This window comes from Coptis chinensis, chromosome 3, assembly GCF_015680905.1.
Source record: "Coptis chinensis isolate HL-2020 chromosome 3, ASM1568090v1, whole genome shotgun sequence".
Classification (NCBI taxonomy): domain Eukaryota; kingdom Viridiplantae; phylum Streptophyta; class Magnoliopsida; order Ranunculales; family Ranunculaceae; genus Coptis; species Coptis chinensis.
Genome location: NC_141458.1, coordinates 104,940,915 through 104,962,606, shown reverse-complemented (window position 1 = coordinate 104,962,606; position 21,692 = coordinate 104,940,915). Strand labels below are relative to the sequence as shown.

At 37.1% G+C, this 21,692-nt stretch overlaps 3 protein-coding genes and 1 pseudogene across 10 annotated transcripts; 1 reads left to right on the top strand and 3 right to left on the bottom strand.

The window, feature by feature from the left end:
- Window positions 1-1,082: 1,082 nt before the first annotated feature.
- LOC147512499 (uncharacterized) lies at window positions 1,083-4,776 on the bottom strand (annotated as a pseudogene). The gene is made up of 4 exons (XR_015214989.1): window positions 4,159-4,776; window positions 3,730-4,075; window positions 2,569-2,614; window positions 1,083-1,620 (listed from the first exon to the last, which is right to left on the bottom strand). The product of XR_015214989.1 is annotated as an uncharacterized LOC147512499 (transcript).
- Window positions 4,777-7,358: 2,582 nt separating this feature from the next.
- LOC147512496 (UMP-CMP kinase 3-like) lies at window positions 7,359-21,338 on the bottom strand. 7 transcript variants are annotated; one of them, XM_086595524.1, is made up of 11 exons: window positions 21,157-21,338; window positions 16,577-16,684; window positions 16,424-16,486; window positions 16,153-16,320; window positions 14,884-15,030; window positions 14,573-14,729; window positions 14,389-14,469; window positions 14,182-14,286; window positions 13,043-13,192; window positions 12,900-12,970; window positions 12,454-12,758 (listed from the first exon to the last, which is right to left on the bottom strand). In XM_086595524.1, the coding sequence occupies exons 4-10, from the start codon at window positions 16,221-16,223 to the stop codon at window positions 12,911-12,913; spliced, it is 771 nt and encodes a 256-aa protein (XP_086451650.1). In that variant the 5' UTR covers window positions 16,224-16,320; window positions 16,424-16,486; window positions 16,577-16,684; window positions 21,157-21,338; the 3' UTR covers window positions 12,454-12,758; window positions 12,900-12,910. The 7 variants fall into 7 exon arrangements, 6 of the variants coding, with proteins under 6 accessions (XP_086451652.1, XP_086451650.1, XP_086451651.1 ...); XM_086595526.1 differs by lacking the exons at window positions 12,454-12,758; window positions 16,424-16,486; window positions 16,577-16,684; window positions 21,157-21,338 and adding exons at window positions 7,359-7,494; window positions 15,144-15,219 and having other exon boundaries at window positions 16,153-16,288; XR_015214986.1 differs by lacking the exons at window positions 16,424-16,486; window positions 16,577-16,684; window positions 21,157-21,338 and adding an exon at window positions 15,144-15,219 and having other exon boundaries at window positions 13,043-13,356; window positions 16,153-16,288.
- On the top strand, window positions 10,654-11,076 carry LOC147512498 (protein AGENET DOMAIN (AGD)-CONTAINING P1-like). The gene has a single exon (XM_086598734.1). The coding sequence runs from the start codon at window positions 10,654-10,656 to the stop codon at window positions 11,074-11,076; it is 423 nt and encodes a 140-aa protein (XP_086454860.1).
- On the bottom strand, window positions 17,067-21,160 carry LOC147512497 (uncharacterized protein At5g39865-like). Its single transcript, XM_086595520.1, has 2 exons — window positions 17,255-21,160; window positions 17,067-17,165 (listed from the first exon to the last, which is right to left on the bottom strand). Exon 1 carries the CDS (start codon window positions 19,335-19,337, stop codon window positions 18,492-18,494), a length of 846 nt encoding a protein of 281 aa, XP_086451646.1. The 5' UTR covers window positions 19,338-21,160; the 3' UTR covers window positions 17,067-17,165; window positions 17,255-18,491.
- Window positions 21,339-21,692: the final 354 nt, after the last annotated feature.

Here is a 21,692-nt window from a genome sequence, read left to right as displayed (position 1 = left end):
TCTTTCTTTCCGTTGATGTTGGTGTTGTTACTGCTGCAACTGCTGCTTATTATCAACACCACCACCATCTTCTTCTTCATCATCATCATCACAAACAACAAAATAAGGCTGTGATGATACGAAAGTTTTCAGCTTTGATCTACAGACGTGAGGGAAGTAGTCTCTGGGTATGTTCTGGCAAGGTAACTAAGTTGCAGCCACGCCCAGAGATATTTCCTTTTGTCTGAGAAAAGGCGAATCTCAGCCTAATCATCTTTTTCTACAAACACTAAAACATAAAAAAATTTATGATTATTTGGTTTTTTAAACTTGAGTTTGAAAACAAACAAACTCATCAATATAAATTCAAAACTTGTGCAACCTGCACAATCTCTTAATCTTGCAATCAAAAATGATTTTATTGAGTTAACATTCTTTAGTAGTTTTTGAATCAATAATTATCTTTAACTAATGCCAAATTCAATACTGACTATTTATTAGATCTCAAGTATAAGTGTTGCTTCCACTCCTTCCAGTATATGACAATCTCGTTATCCATCAGTTGAATAGTATAATTTATACAACCTAAGTATCGAACAATAATACATTATAAGATTTACACAGTATAAAGCCATCACACTGTACACTAGCGTGTGCTCATAAGTTTTAAATGTGTTATTTCTTAAAAATCGAAAAATGGCTACACTATAGGCCTTAGGCCTTTTATTAATTCCGAACGGGCTGAGTTAAATCCCTAATTTTTTTTGTATCTCGGAGAAAAAAAAAATAAAACCTTGTATCACGTAGTGGATTACATCATATCATAATTACTTTAAAGTTTGAAACCCATCAATTCTTTGTGCATGACCGGGCATTTTCGTATTGATTCTCAATGCTTGTTCTATGTGTTTTGATGTTACTATTGTGTTAGCGAGTAGTCGAGTACTAGGTTGCTCCATTTCTAAGCATAACTGTTATGTTGAAAGTCAGTGGAACCTCTTGCTTCTTGCTTCAGTGCCACATGAGGTCATCATCTAGGCCTATTTGGGGAGTTACTGCCAACAAAATACTTTGTTTTCGTTGTTACAAGTGAAATTACAGTATTTACACAACTTCTTCTTGATTAAGGATAGGAAACAAAACCAAAAGTTTGGTTGCAATTTCAAGCTTTGCCGCAAAATTCTTATATATGCATCTATGAAATAAAAGTAATGCGTGCAATAACTATATGTATAAATATCTTTAAGCACTATAGTAGTAAACAACAAACGGTACAAAGGGTTACATGTAGCCACTTCCACTGCTTCCGCTATCACTGCTCCCCACTAGAACTTGAACTCAGTGTACCTCTCCCCTCCGCATTCACCTGAGCCCTTAAGGCTTCTGCAGCATTAGGGCCTTTACCTGCTTCATTATCGCTAACATCGACATCAACATCAACATCGGCAATCTCGTCATCCATGTCATTTAAATTTGGTATATTGATGTCAAACCCAGTGTTATTTTCTTGCTCAGCAGTGTCAACTTTATCCGGAGAGCCATCACTGTCATCATCAAAAAGCATGCTCACATTTATATCAAGCTCAGTTCTCTTCGACTCTAGCGATTCTGTTGATGTAAAGAGCAGGGCAGATTTAGGACCTGCAGATATAACAAAACTCAATTAAGATACATAAAAACACTGTAAAAAAGAAAGATTAGCTATAAAACAAAGATTGCATAATTCACAATCTATTAATCATCCAATCTTTTTAGACTTTCTTTACACTATCCAACATTGGTTCACCTGCTTTCCGGAGGTAACAATTTGGACAGTGAATGATCTTTTAATAAAGGATAAGTTGTAATTCTGAGGCTACGATGAAAAAGATAACACTAGTCTTGGATTTTTTTTTCAAAAAGCCCCGACATAATTGTCAACCTCCTTGATGACCTCAAGATGTGTACCAAGGGAGCGAATCTTCAGAGGAAGAACACGCACTGGTTTGTGACACATAACAGAAAATTGTAAAAGGATGAAACCAATTGAAAAAACTTTTAACATATCAACTTGACTCAACCATATAGCCAATTTCCTTCCTTCTAACAATGACTAGGGATGATGGTGACGGAAATACCGTCTCTTCACATAGGTCCCACTGTACAGTGCTACTCAAGTGAAGATTATGTTCCCATTTCTTTTGAATTTCTAGCCATTCCCATGGAAGTAGCTAAAAATAAGCACCTTGTAGTGATGTACTGATGCTTAGCAATAAGAACAACAAGATCAAAAGAAACCTAAGTTCCTTTTTCTTTGTTTTTTACTAAGTTCCTTCAAGTGTCTAGAAGAGCTGCTTGAGCAACTGTTAAGATATTATGTATAAACTTACTAAGAATGAAGAGGTGCAAAAAGGGGCCCTAGCAAAACATATGAGCGTTGTTCCTTTAGCAAAAAACAAGCTAACTAATTGTTATTATCACTATCATTAATCCAAATTATTAAAAATAAAATGAATAAAGTTAAAAATAATAATAAAAATAAAAATAAAGAAAAAAGAAAAAAGAAACACTATCTTGTAAAGGTGTAACATATCATTACGAAGGACACACCTGGGCTGCTCTTTGATTCGCCAATATCAATCCTTTCCACCTCAACCTGTACCGACAACAAGAAAAAATAATCACGGTCTAACAGTGCATAAATAGCAGATAGAGGCAATTTGAATGCAATGTATATAACACAAAAATTTCAATAAAGAACATGGTCTCTGCGTATATAAAACATATTAAACCACCCAAAAGGATAAGCTGGTCATAGAGAGAGTTCTGAACACTTTGATTTTCTAAACATAAGTGAAATATTATCTAAAAGCCTGGACAAGGTCAAACACTCAAACCCATAAGCAATGTAAAACGTTTTTGTGCAACCCATTGACAAGCCTAACACATGCATGTGTTGGAAACACAATTTGTGCCGGAGGCACGACAACATGCGTCATAGCTCATCCCGTAAAACGAACTTGAGGAGTGGCATCGTAGGCAAAACTATTTACTACTATAGTACAAGTTTGATTAGATTTAAGAGGAGGGGTACAAAACAAGCTGATTTGATAAGAAAATCTTTGCTCTAATCCGACGAAACCAACTTGATACCTTGATCAACTAATAACTAATGGCGTTCAATCTATCATGTTGAACTAACTTGATATTTTGTCTAGTCGTAATTGAACTATATAACGACTGTCACCAAATGGCATAGCAGATTTTTCCAATTAAAGAGAAGGCATTGCAGCTAGATTAGTTTACATACAAATGATTCTCATAGCACAGCAGTTAATCTCGATTGCATTTTAGTCAGACTTATTCTTTCCAAGATTATACACATACAATCTTAATCAAGCTAGAACAAATAATTACCATTTTTCTCAAACATCATTTCATTCATTTAAAAGCTGAATAAAACTATTAAAATTAGATCCAATATCAACAAAAAAATGAAGACCTCATTTTGTAATAACAAGTTCACCAAATACAGCATATTATCAAGCATCTAGGGACAAATAACTATAGCTAGATAAACATTTATTTGGATTTACACAATTATAACAAACACACAGAAATGGCAGATTCGAGCGAAATGATAAGTTCATTACAAAAAACATGAATAGGCATTGCAGCTCCTTTAAAATAGCACATTGTGAAACGTCTATGCGGGTCCATTAGTATAACATACAAACACAACAATACTCACATTTGAACAAAAAAACTCACCAGCACCGAATGATGAATTGCAGTTTTACTAAACGGCTGTGACTTCACTCCTTTCCCATGAATAGGCGAACGAGGCTCAATCAAACCTTGTCCACCACTGGACGCTCCAACACCCATAGTGCCCATCGTATTACCCGCAGATTCACCAGGTAAGCGAACATGCCTCAATTCTCCCCATCGAAAAACAAAACAGCATCATTGTCCTTATAATCTTCACTACTCCCCTCAAACGACAATTTCGGTTTTCCAAGTTGATTGTTTTGAAACTCTACAGTTACTTTATTTTCTTTAGTCTTATGTAATGAACCAGCTTGTGTTTTATCAATTGATGCCGGTTTAAACTCATCTGAAATTTCACATGCACACAAAGAAAAAAAAAAAAAAAAAAAACGTGAATTATTGGAAATTTTTGGGTAAAGGTTTACTTACAACGTAAAGTGCAGAATTTAGTTGAAGAATTGTCTTTGAAAGATGGGCCTAGGGTAAGGTTATACCAATGATCAGGTGGAGGTGCAGTGTCTGGTTCTTTTTTGTTTGCCATTTTTTTTTATGCTGTTTCGAGGATTAGTAATTTATAATTTTGGGTTTTAAGATTGGCGCCAGCAAGTTGAAGGGTTGTTTTGGGCTAGACTGGACTATGGGTTGTGGGCTACATATTAAATGTGTTGGATCCTTAAAACTTAACTTAGGATCACCAGTCCATAACACGCCACTTGCTTCCCTTCTTTTTTTCTTCACAGTCACAAAGTCACGTCTTTGTTGGCTGAGCTTGATAGCATGTTTTGAAAAAGTAGTATTATGAATTCATCTGTGTAAGTTTTTAATTATTTTTTGCCTCGTTTTTTAGCCCAGCATATGTTATTGAAGGCGGTAGAGGATCATCAAAGCGCTGCTATAATCGATTTTTAATGTCACAGTTGACAATTTATTTAGTCATTTTCGTCACCAACAGTCTGTCAAAACATCGTTTTTATTTTAACAATTGTCAAATCCGAAACTAAATTTGTCAAAAATATAGAAATGACTCGCACGGGACAACTTGTCTCGTCCAAGAGTGGGATGGGACAAGTTTTGCCGTCCAATATATATATTTATTGAAAAATTAAGACGACTCGATTCTGGATGTGGGGCCTAATAAATTGGAACGGGACAAGTTTTGCCATTCATAACTTTTTCAATTTTCTAAAAAAAATGAAAATAACAAATTAAAACGGGCTGATGTGTTACTAAAATAAGAAATTGGAACGGGACAACTATTTCCGTCCAAAATAAAAACCCCAAATTTTGTCCAAATGTGTTGGTACTTGACATGTTTTTAACAATTTTGATCAACGAAAAAAACTGATGTGTCACAAAAAATTATAGCAGTGCGTTGATGATGCTCTTACTATTGATTTTGAGGGATCATGAAAAGAAAAAAATGTTGCAAAACTTGTCCCGTCCCACTGTTGGACGGGACAACTTGTCCCATGAAGCTCATTTCTATATTTCTCACTAATTTGGTATGGAATTTGAGAATTGTTAGAATAGAATCGAGTTTTGACAGCGCGTTGGGGACGAAAATTGCCAAATTTTTTGTAAACTGTCATATTAGAAATCGATGTTAACAATGCGTTGATGATGCTCTTAGCATATGTTATTCTCTTTTGAATATTTCAATACAGTTAATTAATTTAACATTCTATGAGACACTAAGTTTTTCTTCCTTCTATCAATATTTCAAATCCGGCCTCTTATGAAATAGTGTTATGCACTTCACTAAGGCTGCGTTTGTTTACACACTTAAAGATGGAAATGAAAGAAAAAGTCTAGTGTGGTTTACATTTTCCATAAGCTTAGTGCATTTGTTTACTATGGAAAGAAAAATTGTCTTTTCTTTATGAAAACTAAACTATGGAAAGGAAAGAGTTTTCAAGTTTGTGGCTCAACCCTCGGATTTGAGAGGAAAGAAAAAGGAAAAGACTAGTTTTACTTTATTTTATTTAATTTTTGCATAACAAACAATAATAGAAAAAAGAAAGAAAAATAAAATTTTATAAAAAATATGTAGTTTTCTATTCATTTTCTTTCTTAAGTTTTGGCATCACAAACATTATAGATTCCATTCCTAGATTTTCAAATAAACGCATCAAAAAGAAAAATCCATTACATTCATTTCTTTTATATTCCTTTCTTTTCCTCAGTGAGTGAGTACACTTCACTTTTTACCATATGTAGAAGATGTCGAAAACACCCTCCAATAGTCCAATACACTCTCTATCCCAGTAGAGATTAGAGACAAAGAGGAGAGTAAAAACGGGGAAGGCAAAAAAAATTAGGGTTGTATAAAAACAAAGGTGAGGTTGGTAGAATGGATTTCATCATTAGTTTAAGTATGAGGCTCGCTCAGGGAGGCAGGGAGTTTTGTTGGGTTGTTGCCCCTCTCTGTTTAATAGAGCCGATGATTACTTTCACAAAATAAACACCCTTCTTGTTGTTGTTGTTGTTGCAGCTACTGCTACTTCTTCATCATGATCACCATCTTCTTCTTCTTCTTCTTTTTCAAAATAAGGCTGTGATGATTTTGTGAACTTTGATCTTCAGACGTAAAGGAAGAATCTTTGGGTATGATTTGGTGAGGTAACTTGGTTGCAGCCACGCCCAGAGATCTTTTCTTTTGTCTGATACAAGGCCAATCTGAGCCTCATTCACTCATCAACTAGCTGTTCCATCTAAACCACCAAGGCTAGTTTTTGCAAAACAGAACCCCTATTAGAAAACATTTGATAGATCATGATGTTTTTGCAATGAGGACAATGAAATAAGTTGAACCCATGGATCAGTTTTGCTACTTGACTGCTTTGACACTGTTCATGAACTTCATTAGAGGCAACTTGGACCCGATCTTTAAACGGACCTGACGGCTCCTCGAGTCAACTTACTTGTGACCATCTCATTGTATTTGAACAACGAATTACCAGACCAATACATTCAGGTGATCAAACCATGCTTCAAGTAGAGTCGACCTGTGACCATGGTATTAGATATATGGATGTCCATTTAAAAATATGAAGGAAGACAAGATCAACCTGTAATTGACATCCCAAACCATGCCTGAACAAACCTGAATAAGAAAGTCCAGTGATTGAACTAAGGCATAACATAGACATGATAAATCTCAAATCAACCGCATGTCCACATTAAAGAACTCTTTTGAGCAAAACAAATTCGATGAAAATCCAATAATGAGCTAGCAGTCTGGCACTATTTCTTAAAGAAACTATTCAAGCAAAGACAAACAGAAGTAACTACCAACAAATTTTTCCAATGAATTCCTTTTTCCAAGATTATCCTATAGTTTCCATTTCTTGGATTTTATAAAGTTAACTTTCACCCAGTTAAGTACTTGAGTGTTAAAATCCTAATCCAGTATAACCATAAAACTGGGCAGCTGTAACAGGTCACTGAGAAAACAGTTCTTTCCTACTATTCGAGCAGAATTCTTCAAATTCCTTCTAAAACTCAACTCCTTAAGTATTAAATTTTGAAACCCTCAGCACGCAGGCACTCTCGATGAGCTCGGATCCACTTTGCGCAAGCAGCTTCACCATGCTCCACAATGCATTCATCCCTAAGCCTCTTGGTGTCAGGGCAAGCACAACAGATCTTTTTCTTTGGTTTTGTATCAGACACGGGCTTCTCCGTAGTTGGCGATCCCAATTCTGGCACAGCCATGGTGGAAGGTGGAGGCAACCCAATCTCAGTTGAACCCATGCTTATATAATTCTTGAAGGAAGAGCAAATGGCAAATAGCATACAGAGAGTTATAAGTAAATAACGAAACTGTAAAGCATGTTTAAGATCACGAGCATAAAAGAAATGAACAAAAGCATAAAATATACAAAATTCTCAAGGCAGGGTTATGATTCACGACCAACCAAGAGAAAAAATAAACCTCCTCAAAATGAGACCACATCCACTCCTTTTGGTATCACCGTATCAGAAGAAGCTCGAAAATAAGTTAGATGGAATCGAAAGTCCAACAATGATAGTCATAGCAATAGGACCTAGGCATCTAGAGACATATGCTAAACCAGTATTTCATTATCAAAAATATAAAATATAAACAAACAATAGTCCATGACTCATTTGATTATATATATGATGCTCTATCATATATAATTAAACTTCTGAAAGAACTTTAAGTCCTTAGTCTTGCAAACAACTTAGACTAGAATGTTGTAAACCAGGCGGCTAGGCAGGTACCGATAATTAGAGCCTGCAACGAACATGATGGTGTTTGGCATTCTGGAAAGCTCATAAAATGGTCTTAAATCCAAATAAGATTTTATTATGAGTTGGTCAAGTCAGTCAGACTCCATTGTTTAACATAGTATATGCACACATTCACATTTCTTCATACCATCTTCCATATTGTGAAAACTAGACATCTCAACACAAAAAAAACAGCAAAGTGCTCGGACATTTTGTCAAACATGTAGGACGCAAAAACTTATTATTATCAACAAAGCTATCATTTCCAATTTGCTGAAATAACTAGCACAATATTGATTTCTTATTTATAGATGTAAGATTTTGCCTGAACGAAGTTGATATTTGAGAGGTGTCTTGGTTTTCTATTGAGTTAGTGAGAGAGGAGAATCGTATGCGGGGTTTATGGTACGAAAAGCTGTACCGTGCAACCTCTGGGTTTGTTTCGAAATTAGGGGTACCGTACTTATACACGTCCACCTATTGAAAATCTGTCAAATTGAGGGACTGTGAACCATTCATCCAAGGAAATCAATGTTCTCAAGCTTTAAATTACCAGTGTATCTTTCTACGATAGTTTTTTTTTTTTTTTTGTTAGTTGTGTTATGGACTGATTTGGGATTAATGAACCTAAGGGTTCGGAGGAGTTCATGGGCTGGAGGGACATCGCGGACGGGGAGTAGGCAGCATGGAGCCGAATAGTCCTGGGCTGATGGGCCATCGCAGACTGAGAGCATGGAGCAGAAATAGATAGGATAACCCAAAAGACGGTGGACAGGTGTGCGAAGTCAGAAAGGACACGTGGGTTCATTAGAACGGATGGATGGAAGGAAGATCAAAAGGAGGGCGCATACTACGGAGAAACCAAATATAATAAGGGGGAAAACCCTGAAGGAAAAAGGGGAAAAAAAGATAAAACACTAGAGAAATAATCAGGTCACAACAAGTTGTTTGACGTAAATGACATTTTAAACTTTAAGTAAACAAATCCAAATAATTCATTAGATCGTTTATATTTTCATTGATCGAAATGATGATTATTGCAATATGAAGCTAAAAAATTAATGGAAAAGTGCATATTTCCTTTAAAATCATTCATATTTCGGTTAAGTTTTGTGTGGCCTATCCTACTGTTGTACATAAACTTATGGAACTTCATAGTTTTTGTGTAAAACCTAGGGCAGGAATAGTCAGATATATGAATATGAATTTTTTGCAAATATTTCATCTGAATCCGATCGAGTAACACTAAAAATGCAAAAATTATTCAAAAAGCATATCCGAACCCGAATTATATGTATTCGACATGAAAAGTTATAGAAATATATCCGAACTAGACATATTCGGGTTTAAGTCGGGCCGGGTTTAATTCCATGCCCAACTACCCTAGTACTACCTGATTCATAAACAGGGCTGGCTCTGAAATTGTGGGGCTCTAGACGAGTTTTTAAAATCGGGTTTTTGTAAAACTCAAAATATCTGATGAAAAATCATACACATATTGTTTATAAGTAATAACTAATTTTAAAGTTCTCTTAACATCAAAATGTGAGTGATCTACTAGTTAGAACCTTACACTTTGATTATTTCAACTCAAATTTAACTTTGGGTAGAGACATTTTACCAAGTGGGGGCCTTTTTAGTAGGCTATTTCGTGGGGCCTTAGACCTAGTGTTGCATTGGTCATACTAAGTAGGGGCATTTTTAGTGGGCTATTTCGTGAGGCCCTAGGCGGCTGCCTATGCTGCCTACCCGTCAGAGCCGGCCTATTCATAAAGTAAACGCAGGAGTTTAATTTACTTAACTACCCTTATCAATTTGTCACTTGAAATTTTAAATGTACTATATACCCATACATAACCTTTATTTACTTGGGTAATTTTGGAAACCAAAATAGCTGTCAGATGATGATCTTGCGGACACTAACAACTACTTAGGCTGGGTGCAATGGCACCCCATTCCTTCAAAACTGGAGGGAGTGGTGGTGGTTTTTGCCCCTCATCTTTATTCAACTCTCTATATATAGAGAGTAAAATGGAGGAATAGAGAGTGCATTCCACGCCACTTGAAGTGGAGTGGTTTGTAAAAACCCAAACGGCCCCATTTGAAGTGGCGTGGAATGCAAAATGCAATTTCAAACCGCGCCATTTGAAGTGGAGTGGTTTGCAAAGTGTCCCCACCGAATCACATGGTAATTATGAGAATAGCGAATTACCACACTACCCCCACTATTTCTATTTTATTACCGATGTATTCTATTACTCAATTTAATGGCGCATGGGCAGTTTCGTTTTTTTCAAAATTTGGGTTTTCATTGTGCGCTGGTCGAAGTGGCGTGGAATGGTTTTTTTTTTTTTTTTTGGTTCTACGCTGGTCGAAGTGGCGTGGAAAAAAGTCGCTTTTCAAACCGCACCAGTTTAAGTGGCGTAGGATGGTTCAAACCATTGCTTCAGCCAAACCCACTCTCTATCCGTATAACACTGTGGTATTGAGGGATAGAGATAGAGAGTGGCTGACCATTGGACTCAGCCTTAGAAAGTTAGTTGAATCCCTTTTTCACTTGTAATTAGAAACCCTCATCCAAATCGAATTCAGTAAGCTATAGTTTCCTACATATACATCCTTAAACCTCTTTACGTTGTCTCAAAACTAGTTTGTTTCTTCTAAGGAATAATGAGTTTCGAAAAGGGTGATTCTGTTGAGGTTCATAGCAACCAAGAAGGCTTCGTGGGCTCGTATTTTGCTGCAAAAATTGTGATGCCAATGGGGAAAAACAAGTATTTGGTAGAATACCAAACATTGGTGACAGATGATGACAAGAAACAGATGCTGCAAGAAATAGTCAACGCAAGAGAAATCAGGCCCACGCCACCTGAAATTCTTGTGCCTAGATTTTATCTACTTGATACTGTCGACGTTTTGGATAATGATGGATGGTGGGTAGGAAGTGTTCATTTTAGGCCAACTGTTAAAGAGTACTCGGTTTACTTTGAGAGCACTGGCGAAGAGATTGATTACCCATATCACAATATGAGGTTGCATCAAGAATGGGAGAATGGGAAGTGGTATCCTTCTCCGCGCCACAACGTAGTCTGAGAAAGTCATGGTGCTAATTTTGTTGTTGTGTTCTGACTTCTGAACGAAGTAGTACGTAACTACGTATATGTGTTATCTTTTGGTGTTTACTCTTGGATCTGCTGTCTTTTTGGGTAAAAGCATTTTTTTTTATAATCTTTTTCTGTCTGTATTTATGGCTACTTTTATTTTCCAATATCCCATGTTCATAACCAAATACTTTGGCCCAATGTTCTGTAATTTACATTGGTTTGATGAAGGCATTATCTGTTATGAAAGCAATAGAAACATATTATTTTGGAGTGACAGAATCGAATTTTCTCATCATTATTTAGTAAAAGTGTAAAACACAAAACAAACAAACAAAAGAAAAAAATACAAGCACACACATTTCATGCCTGAGATCTTTGGTGCCCTTTTGAATTATATGATTAACTTTGTAGCTGTATGAGATCTTATTAGTCGAAACCGAGACAGTTATAGACTTATTATAGTCATAAGAAGGACAGCTCCGTCCATTATGCCTTTTAATACGATATCAAGCATCCATTTGCTTCTTCATGCAATTGCCTCAAGGATAATATTAGAGCGAGAAACAAAAGACTACAAATGTCAATAACAATAACAAGAGCAAGCAAGTCTAGATCTAGTTCAATGATGAATCCTCCCACATGTTAAAAAAAACTATGATACAATCAGCATATTCAATAATAATAAAATACAATCACAGAGTTACCAATTAATTGCTGAAAGTGGAGGTGAAGCCAGTCTTCCAAAATAATGACGCTCACATGTTCTCCACAGTTCGTGGGCACAAGTGCGTATGTACACTACAAAGATACTGTCTGAGGTCTTCTGCTGGGGGAGGCCCATGATCTGGGCCATTAGGAGTACAGACATGGGCACTCTTCCAAATTCAAACATTGTATGAGTCTGGCATCTCTGGTGTTAACATAGTTTTTCTTTAATTTAAGGGTCCCTTTATTTAATTTATTGAGCACTTGGCAGCAATGTATATCTGATATGTTGCTTTACTGTTGTGAGTTGTGACTCCGTAGTCAAGTTGAGGTTTGGAATGTTGATATTTCGTAATGTACTAGTCGTAATTGGCAAAGAGAGTTAACGGATAATGCAAAACTTTGATTCAGTTTTTGACCTTTTACTCACTGATAAGAGTTGAACTCTTGATTTGGTAAGAACTTCTCGCAAGATTGCTCCTGTGAGGAGCGGAAGAGTCGGTGTTCTTACTATATGAACGAACCAGTAATTCAGTAAATCTATGTGGGAAATAATTTCACAAATCAAGCACACTCAAAAGTCGGCTTTCTACACCACGGTTCAACATGACAGAACCCACCAAGTGACGAAGTCGTTTTTTTGGTACAAAGCGTGACCAAAGTCTTGAAAACTTGTGAGGCAGTAATTATCGAAAAAGTCTAAGAGGCAGTACTAATCTAAGGCGATCTAGAAATAAACATCAAAGAGTTTCTACTTAGCGGTAGTTCTTGATCATTACTACTACTGGAAATTGAAATGTGGGCAGAGTTTTTAGTCACAGCATATAGAGCCATAATGCTATTAAACTATCTAGTACACTCAAACTGAAAACTTATTAGCATTGCTTGTTCAGCAACCCTAGCAGTACCCAAACGTTGATGTAACACGTAATCCAGACCATGGCGTTCTGAAGAGCTGCATAGTACCTGTGTTTCAAATGCGAGAACCATGTGATTAAATTAATCAGATCTGTGTACTACCATACACCTAATAGATTAGGTAAAACCAATACATGATGTATTATTATAATTGTTGGATAGCCGAGGAACTTGTAGAAAGCAACTAACCTTCTGTCCACTCAGATAGCTATAGCCTCAATTCCCACGGAAACCTCGTCCAAAGATTTGCCAGCATCAATCTGAGAGAGGATAAAATTGTGTAAATTCCAAGTAATTTTGTGAACAAGAAAGACAAGCTAAACGAGACATACCTTGCCAGGTATTCCCTCCAAGTCATTACGCTGAATAACAGGATACATAGATTCCATCCCCTCGCTTCTCTTCTTTGCACTCTCCGTCCATGCAGACAAAAGTGGAAAAATTTGCTCGGTAACCTCTTCCACAGACTTGCTAGCATCAATCTGAGAAGAGAGTGATTGAGTGAAACTGTGTGTTTGGGCCCCACCTTCGGTGTGTTTCTAGACTCGGATCCGGCTCATCACCTTTCCAGACTCTGGCCCAACATTCTTGATTCAACCCAACATGATTCCGGACTAGGTCCAGATCCAAATATTGACAGGTGCATCTGGCACAGGTTTAAAGAGAAAAACAAAAACGTCCGGGTCAACGAGGGGAAGAGAGGAGGAAAAAAAGAAGATAAACCAAAATCTTCAGAGATTTGGGGGTTAGAGTGGGATCCGGATCTTGGAATCCGGATCTTTCTTATAAGAGTCTGCTCTCACTTTCAGAACTACGCAAGCAAAAACTGCTGAGACTTGATCCCTGTGGATTGGGTTCTTGGCCATTTGCTAAATGGGGTCTAGATATTGTTGGACCTTTGCCCAAAGCACCAGCCAATGAACTTAAACAGATGTTGGGTTTTATTTTTATTTTATTTTTATTACAACAGTGTTTTTTGTGCCCTTTAGTCAAACAATGTCTACTCTGGATTGGGTTTTTTTTTTTCAGGGGGCGTTTTGGCCCCACCTTCGGTGTGTTTCTAGACTTGGATCCGGCTCATCACCTTTCCGGACTCTGGCCCAACATTCTTGATTCAACCCAACATGATTCCGGACTAAGTCCAGATCCAAATATTGACAGGTGCATCTGGCATAGGTTTAAAGAGAAAACCTGAAGATTTTGGGGGTTAGAGTGGGATCCGGATCTTGGAATCTGGATCTTTCTTATAAGAGTCTGCTCTCACTTTCAGAACTACGCAAGCAAAAACTGCTGAGACTTGATCCCTGTTTCCGGACTGGGGTACGTAGGCAGCCTTCTAAGGTTCAGTCTCATTTCTTTTTATCAATCAATCCACTCTTCACAACCCTAACTGTGTTTGGGAACTTCTAGTCCAAACACTGTGTAAAAGCCAAAGAACTTTGTGAACAAGGAGAAGCAAAAAGAGACCTACCTTGCAAAGTATTAACTCCAACTCAAAATGCTCTATAACCGGAAGCATAGAATTCATCCCATCAATTCTCTTCTTTATGGTCGCCATATTATCATCATCTCTTCCCTTCATTTAAAATAAGTTAAAGCAAATGACTATCAGCAATTAAATCACCAAGGAAACAGAAATTGAAAACACTAACAATGCAAAAAAGCTACATTCTTCAACCTGATTCCTTTTCAAAAGACGTTCTATCATCACCTTCTCTGGACACTCCAAATATAATACAAAATTTGGCTCGATCCTTATCTGCCAGAAACAGAGTTTCACATGGGCACACTGAATTAGAAACTGCATGACTCGGCCAGTCCAAATATGTTGTAGAATACACACTGTAAATATAGCAACTTACCAATTTCTTGAATTCAGCATAGTTGTCTACGCTACGGGGGAACCCATCAATCAGAAACGTGTTCTTACCACTTTCCAGCATGACTCGTTTCAAAAGCCTAGTCATAAAATCCGAAGGTACAAGCACTCCCTTGCTCATATTCTTCTTAATCATGGCACTGCAAGATTTCATTGAGAATTCAACAAACTCAAATTGAACATGATGTAAAAAATTAAAACATTTCAAAACTCATTTTACTATGCAACCATATCCCTGGCCATAAATTATATTAAAAAGTTAATAAAAACTACAACTAAAGCAAAAATTCTTACCCTAAAATAAGCATACCGTGCAAGAACCATGAGTGCCAATGATCCAGTTTAGGCAATATGCACATAGCGTGCACAAGCATTGGCCAAACCAATATGCACATCCCCTCATTAAATGGTTTGATTTTCCATAAAATAGAATCCAGATTCCTGAGATCTCAAGTTCCTACGTTAGATCACTGAAGCTAGATACTCACAATCCTTAGTGTCCACAAGTAAACATCAGTCAAAGAGTGAATACAACATAAGACATTAACACTGACATTGTGTATCTAGAATTATCCAGTACCAATATGCACATCCTCCTTTTTCTCGACCTCACTCAATGCTGGATTGCTTCTAAAAAAAATAAATTGTGAAGAAATTAATTTTCAAATAAGTAAGGAGATGGACTCAGACAAATGCAGGTTTTCCAATTCAAATCTCAACATAATAGCCTCATCTGTACAATAACTTACGACTTCATTGTGAATAGTAGTGAACTTAAAACATTAATTAGATAAACATGATTCACATGTCAATGTCTGATACAAGGCTTATTCTCCATCTTGGCACAGAACAATAAACCATCACTGGTCAAATTATTTGCCAATCTACAAGTTGGATTTTCTTGGCTCAGGCGATTCTTTAAATTAAGCAGGAATAGTCTCCTCTTTGAGTTTGTCATTAAAGAGGAGCGACAAAGATTTGATAAATCGTCATGGTTAGCCCGATTTTATCTCAAGACTTTAGGCAACGGCCGTGAAGATGCTCCATGCAGAAGTCTGACAAATCCTAGAAAACTGAGCTTTCCATCCGACTGTCTTATCCAATCGTTGTGAACTTCCAGCAGAGGAACTGAAAGCCCAAGTTCCTAGGGAAAAACGATGGGCATTGAATGTAAATCCCACAGGGCATCACAGGATTCACAAAAGGTTCTTAGAATCAGGATACACTAGTTAAATAAAAGAACAACCCTACCATGCGAAACAAGCAATAACAACTTCGGGCTACGCAAACACATACACGTATAAAACATACAAGAGATGCCTTTAGTTGTGTCTTACAGGAAATAATTAAGTAAATCAGAAAAACTGATATTAATGCAAGTTATAGGTTGATGTCATGTATGAAATTATGTATAAGACCTACCATTTGACAATGTAATGCATTATGTTTGCGAACTACTAATGCTCTTAATTTCTTAAATGAACAATATATACTGACCATAAATAAACTGATGTACTCAAGCAATAGAATGGACACTAGCTGATTCCAACAAACAAAACTTACTGATGCAAGTTCCTCGATAAAAATTGGCCTGTTTCCTTCATTCTCAAAGAGCTCATATGCACCATGTGCATGCTGCTCCCAACTCTCCATTGCCTCCATCTGATGCACACTTATAGAAGCAGCACAGAACTCTTCGAAATCTAGCTTTCTATACTGAAGAGAAGTCATCTGTAAAATGAAAATTTGCATTCAGCTACTCATTTCTTTGGGCTCTACAGTGTGACATTTCCATAAGCCAAAAGGATAGACAAACAGCCATTACAGTCAGTACCCTTTCAACGTAATCAAGAACCCGTGAATCCTTCATGGCATCAGTAGCAGTCTTAGTTAAGGCCTGCGAACCCAGCATATTAGAATAGGAAACAGGGAAATGAAGTAGTCAAGCAAATTAATATAAGGTTCAAAATATGACTAACAGACTAACCAACTTAAACTTCTTCATGGAGATAAATCCGCTTCTGTTTGGTCCTAATATTGTAAATTGCTTCTGAAAGTATGCTAGTTGAGACGCGGTCAATGTCTTTGCAAGGGCCTGTTGAGCAGAGATGGTACGTTAACTTACTATATAATAAGAGATTGTAATGCACACACATCATTGTAAGTGCCATGAACTTGCATTTCACTTATAGTTTAATAAAATAATGTATATATATGCCTTTTATTATATTTTGTTGCAACAGTTTAAGGAAACATACCACCAAAGCTGATTTTCTTAAAGGAGATGTACATATGTATGCTTTTACAAGCTTTAAGGTTAGACTGTCCATAGGGATCTTGACATCTTGATAACTTGACAACCATGGATGACCTAAGAAAGGAGACTGCAGCATTAGGATTTCCTATTAAAAATAAAAACCTACAAAGCATTTCATAGGTTGGAGTGTTAGACTAACGTACTGAGAGCCTGGGCAGCAGTCAGTCTTTTACGGTAATCCTTGTTCAATAGACTCCTGACAGTGTTCTCTACTTGAAGAATCTCAAGAAAATGACAAATGGGTTTAGCACCTTCTGTACTATATTGAATTACAAATGGAAATTAATAAGACTTCCAAGAATTCTATGATCTCATAATTATTAGACCAAAAAATTAAAGGTGATATACCCCTGACAAATAGACTCCTGACAAATGGCTATCTTGCACTCAGTTTATGCTGGAGCCAGAGGAAGGAACTGATATACCCCTCCTGGGTACTTGCAAGAAATCTGGATCAGCCGTAGCAGCAGCAACAACAATCCACTGCACTACCAGTCACACCATACACATCACCAGTCCACTGCCTACCAGTCACACCACTGCACACCAGTCCACACACACTAGTCATTACACCACTAAACCACCTGCCACCACCAGCACGCACTCACCACATTACCACCACACTCACACACACACAACACCACAAATTCACACTCACCACACTACCACCACCAGCACACACTCACCACACCACCACCACACAGCGAAGATGCCTCCACACATCACCTTTTTGCCTCTTTTCTTAGTGACAATGAAAACTTACTTTACCCTCCCTACCTGTTGTATTCTCAAGATCATACTAAACCATTGCCTAGTATTCTCTGATATACCTCGTACTCTAAAGATCGAGTTTTAGTGTTTGGGTCCGAAAGTTGGTTGTGTAAGGGACATTTGTCCTTTAATGTAAAGAACTTAAAACTTCTTAAACGAATCCTTTTAGTGCGTGAAACTTCATAATCGTTGATTCGTCGCCCTAATAATGTTTTTATCAATCTGTTGAAGATGAAATAAAGTGACAACAACCGGTCAAATCTCACATGAGTTGAAGGCCTATGGCCATTCAATGGCAGTGAGCACCTTATGTTTGTCAGCGATGCCAAAGTTCCGAACTAGATTGGTTTCAACTTTCAAGCGAAAGAATTCAGCCTTCTATAGTTTCTCATCTCTAGATTTCAGCACATTATACAAGTACTGGTTGTAAAATATCTCCAGCTTCAGTTTTCCATGTATTGTAGATTTGTAGTACAATCCACTCAATCTAGATGAATGGTCTGATTACTGATTGACTAGCAACTCACAAAACATTGCATATTAATAAGGATTACAAAACAACCACCTAGACATGAAGTATCAATCAATTGTACAATGACTAGAATCAATAAAATTATTTCTTTCTGAATTCAGAGAGTTGATGAACAAGAATAACCAATTCTTAAAACAACTTACACAATTAAGGGATTAACGATTAACAAGAGTTCTACAAACAAAACGTCTAAACAGAGATAAAGAACCACATACTAGTAGCAATACTCCATTCACACTACGAAGGTTGCTTGCATTTGCCAACTTCTAAGTAGCCTAGCACTCAAGAACAGCAACTCGGGCAACGAAGCAATCCGTTTTCATTGCAATCCAAGCATCTCGTCAACTGCCCGTCTTCCTCGACAAACACCTTTCGACTTCCACTACAACTCGAACATGGAACAAACCTTGCATCACCACAGTTTTCACAAACAAAACCAGGTTCCTGAACTGGAAAATCTTGTACAAGTTTAGCCAACTCTCCATCTTCATGTAGTTGCTTAACTTCCTCCACTCTACCCAAATATCCCCCCTTGATAAAAACTTGAGGCAAACTGACACTACTCTTATCCAATGCAGTCTGCAATTCTTTCCTATAAGCTGAATCCATTATAATGTCGCGTTCATCAACCAGAACACTAAGATCCTTAAAAATAGTCCTAAGAATGCAACAATCTTCATAAGTCCTTCGTATACCTCTCAAACTAGTGTAATAAATCACAATTCTATCTTTAGTACCTGGTAACTGAACCTTATTATCAACCAAATGCATAACTTTATCCTCACAAACTGGAGATCTCATAATTTTATAATGATTAAACCCCATTTTTTTCGCCAACTCGGCTTTTCTAAAACTAGACACAACATTTGAATCCATTCCAGCTAATATCAACTCTTCAGACAAATGTTGCCACAATGGTTTTGTAGAATTCTCAAATGGAACTTCATGAACATCACTAATATCAAAATAATTCATTTTCATTGACTGATACGAATCTCGATAATTCTTCTTCACTTTCCCATTAACTAAACTAGTCGAAACCGAGACAGTTATAGTCATAAGAAGGCCAACTCCGTCCATTATGCTCTTTAATACAATATCAAGCATCCATTTGCTTCTTCTTGCCATTGCCTCAAGGATAATATTAGAGCGAGAAACAAAATACTACAAATGCCAACAACAAGAACAAGAACAAGCAAGTCTAGATCTAGTTCAATGATGAATCCTCCCACATGTTAAAAAAAACTATGATACAATCAACATATTCAATAATAATAAAATACAATCACAGAGTTACCAATTACTTGCTGAAAGTGGAGGTGAAGCCAGTCTTCCACAATTATGACGCTCACATGTTCTCCACAGTTCGTGGGCACAAGTGCGTATGTACACGACAGAGATACTGTCTGAGGTTGACCTAAATATTTACCAGGTGAAGCTAAAGATGGAACATGGTTGAAGCAAAAGGAAGGAACCAAATCACCAATTCATGGGCATAATAAACAGTAAAAATATCAGGATGAGAATGATAATTAAAACGATAACAACCAGAGATATATGACATTCAAATGACAAGGATATGAAGCAGCTTACGAAACTCACAGAGTCACAGGAAGCTAACAAACTGTACTACTTTTATTGCTAAAGATACACTATATTTATAAACCAAATTGAAAGACACATGGGAGTCTGGGACAATACCTAGCAAAAAAAGAGGAGTCTGTGACGAGTCCTACACTAAAGCAAGACAACTAACACAAAATACAGACAAAACTAAGATCTAAAAGTCTAGAACCCATCCAACCATAATGGTGCCCCATCTAAACAAGCAGCGGCCAACAGGTATCTCCTTAGATCATGCTTCTCTACTGTTAACATGAGATCCATCCGTTCAATTCAAAACAACAACAGGATGCCTGAGAAATGTTCTACCTTCCATTTTTCTATATTTCAAGCTGAAGAATGTAGCATTTAGTCAGATATTCTAGAGGCCAAATAAGAAACCACTCTCGCAATGCCGCGAGAGGAAAATAATACGACATGATTTAGTTAAGTAACCAAACCCTAAGGATATACTTACTCCCCAGAATAGAGCTTGTCAAAACCTTCTGAAATCATTTAAGTTCATGTATATTTGAGGAAAACCGGAGTCAATTACAAAATATGAAAATGAATATAACCTTAAAAACCTTAGTTTTAACAAGGAGCATCTAGAGCAGATAGGAAAAATTTTGAGCTTCAGGAAAGCATGAATAAATTACAGAGGCCCTCTACACTGACAGTGAGAACAAGTGCCTTAAGGGCAACATGCATATGGATCATTATTCAACCCCGTGACACACCATGTGCAGGAAGGAATGTGCATGAGAAAACCTTTTGTCGGATGGTACCTGGAGCACAAAACCTTCAATGGAAGCAACACACAACAACATACCTCGTTTGCGTAGGGGTGGGGGTAGTTTAGACTTCGACCTAACACAATTAAGTAAGTCTTCCAAGTTTACAATATAGCTACAGGTAAGCTGCTTTACAAGCACTTGCAGTCATTTGAATGTATCTTCTAACTACATTAGTTCTACACCTCTACCCAAACCCCGATGTTATAACTTACAATTTCTTCTAACCATTTCTTACAACCTTAGCCCATTTCCCTCTCTTAACCCCCTACCTATGTAGGGTTCCGAATAGAACCACAATGATCTTCCATCATTCAGATGCTTATGAGGCTATGATATCACTCGGACACTATCACAAACGCGATAATTACAATTCAACCTTAAACTAGTCTTACCACTCATCCATCCTAATCTTCCACATTGTTAACAATTGTACCTATATATTTAACACAAATAAAAAACCGCTACTTCTTATTATAGATACTGAAAAAAAAAAAAAAAAAGTACAATGGTAAACATCGATAAAATACATATGATGACTCACAACCTACAGAGCGATTTTTGCCATCAGAAATCGCTACAACCAATCACCGTAACGAGTCGGCTCAGGTCCTTTGGGTCCACCAACCTCACCAGTTTTTCTGTTCACACCATACTCATCGATGTCACCTTCTTCTTCTTCTAAGGATTCTTCTGGTTTATCTTTTAAAGTTTCAGAATCAGTCTCTTCCTCTTTCTTATTGTCCAAATTTTCAAGAGTTTGGTGTTGGTTTTGCAGTATGAATGATGTAAAGATTCCTCTGGGTGTAGATGGGATTGAATTGGAGAGAATGGACGGTTGGGATTGAGGGATTCCTGACCCTATCTTTGATTTGGGAATCTCGATGAGAGATGAAAACAGACGCTGTAGATTGTTCTTCCTTCTTCTTTCTCACTAGAGAGGAAATAATTCACAGTAAATAAATGATCAAGGCGTTTTCCGCAATATTCCTTGTACGTTAGCTGTCCACCTTTTCACGTAGGGGCGCCTCTTTTTTCCGAAACCCCAATTTTCCCATCCGATATTTTTCCGAATTTATAATTTAGC